At 43.0% G+C, this 3104-nt stretch overlaps 1 protein-coding gene across 1 annotated transcript in view; it reads left to right on the forward strand.

Moving 5' to 3' along the window:
• Window positions 1-3086, forward strand: part of LOC119446342 (phosphoinositide 3-kinase regulatory subunit 4-like) — a 29591-nt gene extending 26505 nt beyond the window's left edge. Inside the window, 1 exon segment of the mRNA XM_037710753.2 lies at window positions 1814-3086. Coding sequence (XP_037566681.1) covers window positions 1814-2024 — 211 coding nt within the window. The 3' untranslated portion in view covers window positions 2025-3086.
• Window positions 3087-3104: the final 18 nt, after the last annotated feature.

A 3104-nucleotide genomic window follows, 5' to 3' on the forward strand; every position in this document is an offset into this window, starting at 1 on the left:
TCTTACTGCTCTTGGACGCCTTTGTGCCATTTCTCGTGTTCCTGATTAATTGAACCGAGTTGCGCCCTCTCGATATTTGCGACTACGTGCCTCCGGCTTACTGAAGGTTGGCTTCCCCACACTGCTTAGACGTATGGTGGCTAGGCTTATCAGATAACGTAACAAAGTGCAAAATTGGGGATAGTTTTATTCCAAGCCATGGTTCTGAATAAAACGACATGTTTTCTCAGACGGCAAGTAATTCTGGAAGAAAAAAAAAAAAAAAGGGAGCACATTACTATTTTTGTTGAAATACAGTATACTCGTATCGCTGGGTCTTTGTCACAGTGTGCGAGAGTGGTAAAAGCCTGCAATGTACTACTATTTGATGTATAATGCAGAATATTTAAGCGAGATTTTTTGTGTAACATCATCATACTCAAGGGTTGCATCTTGTAAGTACAATTTTCAGTGTGTTGTGGTGTCCCAATTGCAACTCGCCGCTTATGCGTGACGATACTTGCATACAGCCATTCAAGAACTGAGCAATGTGAAAATAGCACATTTGGAAAGTTCAGTTTCTCACTTATTGAGTTTGCCACATCTGCTTCCACTAATTACAAACTCTCGGCCACGTATATTCGAAAATCAGTATTGGAGCCGATTGACTTTTGTCTGCGATCATGTCAGTAGCGCACCCAGGATCTCTGCCAGGGGGGGGTTGACAGTTTGCCAACACCATCTAAACAGCACTAATTTCAATTTCGTCACGGGAAATTGTCAAAAAATGCGCTTTTTGCGAGTGTGCAGACGATTGCGCGTCCTACATCTTAGTTGCAGTACTCAAATGCGCAAGGAAAGAAAAAGGGTTAAACAAAATGGGGGGGGGGGGGGGTTACAAACCCCAAAACACCCCCTGTCGGTGTGCCACTGGATCATGTTGATTCATGAGAGGCCTCTGTCTTGGTATCACTGCAAGACAAAACCTCTTCCCCCCCCCCCTTCCCTTACTCTTTCCTATGCGTGCAAATTTCCTAATCTCTCCATTGCATCTAACGTTCTACTAGGCCAAACATTAGTTCAACTTCCTTTGGCACATATCCTGTTAAATGAACCACTAGTTGCCAGCTCTGTGCACTAATGACCTGCCTAACCCTAAATATTAACTACACACATTCTCTCTAATATATGATGCCGTCCTCCTGTCTCTTAAAATGATGCCTATCACTTTTCATTGAACTGCATGTTGATGTCTATCAGAGCTCTTCTGTTTGCATCGTGATGTGTACAATATCGTATTTATTCGATTATAAGGCGGTCACGATTATAAGGCAAGGGTGCAGTTCCGGAACCCAAGAAAAAACTTAGGTATGCACACTAATATGAGGCGACATAGAGTAGCCAGCAGATTATTATAGTGAGAACGCAAAATGGTGACCGTAATATAGGGGGGGGAGAGAGAGCTTCACCACGCGGAGTGCAAGTGATCTGCAAATTTTGCCTTTAGGTGTGGCTTCGTGGCATACTGGCGGGCGCTGCCATAAAGCCACACCTAAAGGCAAAATTTGCGTATAAGGTGGGGGGTGACTGACGTTAAGGATTCTAAAGAAAAACCTCGCATTGTATTCGAATAAATACGGTAATAAATGACGCAAGCCGTGTGGAGGTACTGGACTTTCTTGCGTCCCTGCATTACTCTCGACATTCAGCTTCCCCGCACACATCCCGCGGTTGGAATTTTGTGTCACAGTTACGTAGCTACGGACGAGAGATGGCACGAGTGCCCCCCACAAAGGAGATTCGCTGACAGAATGTGTCAAATCTGGCTTCCCAGGTCGAGTCTCATAGATGGGACGAAGGTGATCCAGGAGGTGTACAGCAGCCGTCCGAGAAAGGATCAACCCAGCTCGGAGCAACCGAAGCGCTACCCTGAACAGCCACCGACTGGCCACAACGATTGCATCAGTGACATTGGCATTGTACAGACCAGCCAAACTTTCATAATATCCACGTCCAAGAACGGTGTTGTCAAAGTCTGGAAGTAGCTGCTTGGTGGCACATTAGGCAATGGAATGACCTTCCTTTTGTGAATGTGTGTGTGTGTGTGTGTGAAAAACTTTAATGGCCAAGCTGCTGTTACAGCACAGAGAAGGTTCCACGTGCTGGCTTGTGGTGTAGTGCATTGTTTTGATGTGTTTTGTTTAAGTTATTCGTTGTTTGTGCGGAAGCATGCGTGTGCACTAAAGACTGTGTTTGCAGGAAGTTTTAGCACATTTTGTCTAACATGGCAAAGCATATACATATACTGATGTGGGTTTCGGTTTCAGATAAGTCATGTGCCCGAGGCAGCGTGTGTTGGAGAGACATAATACCTGTCACAAAGGCGAATTCAATGGCATTAAGTGCCTAATGACTCAACTGCAAATGTCATTGGTGGTGTACTGAATTAAGACATCTCTGCACATCACCGAACATGTGCTGAGCAAATTGCTCAAATGACAGAAAACAAATGTGTAGCAGTATCATTGAAGCTATTCGTAGGTATTTTTCTAGACAGGCATAAAAAAAAAAGGAAGCTCTGCTTGAAGCATGCCTGTTGATAGATTTAGTGATGCACATTTAACTAAAACAGAGCGTTGCGCTTTGAAAGTGGTGATTGCAGACTTTGTCACACCGTTTAATTACATTTAAATATGCACAGAAGCACTAATTGAGCAACATCTGGCTCTAGACATTTAATGCCCATATCGTTGCCTGTATGACACAGGCATAAGAAATGAAAAACTTGCTGTGTACGTTTACGGTTCTGCAAGTTAGCACCACAATAGTATTCTACAAATCACAATGTTTCTAACCACAGATACAATGTACAGATAAGCCTTTATTTCTAATTTCAAACCTGAAATACTGTATATATTATACTTTAAACTGCCTTGAAACAGAGCATTGATCCAAGTTAAAGAGTATTATAGCCCAAAAAATGTGTTATTTAAAGCATGAAAGGTTCCTCTTTGTATGCGTCTTCCTTGCTTTGCCTTGTGTACTTGCCCTTCAAATGAAGCCATGCTATTGCAGCCATAATGGAAAAAAAAAAAGAAACAAGCAAAGTGATCTACATGGAATTG

The sequence above is a fragment of the Dermacentor silvarum genome, chromosome 3 (genome assembly GCF_013339745.2).
Source record: "Dermacentor silvarum isolate Dsil-2018 chromosome 3, BIME_Dsil_1.4, whole genome shotgun sequence".
NCBI classification, from domain to species: domain Eukaryota; kingdom Metazoa; phylum Arthropoda; class Arachnida; order Ixodida; family Ixodidae; genus Dermacentor; species Dermacentor silvarum.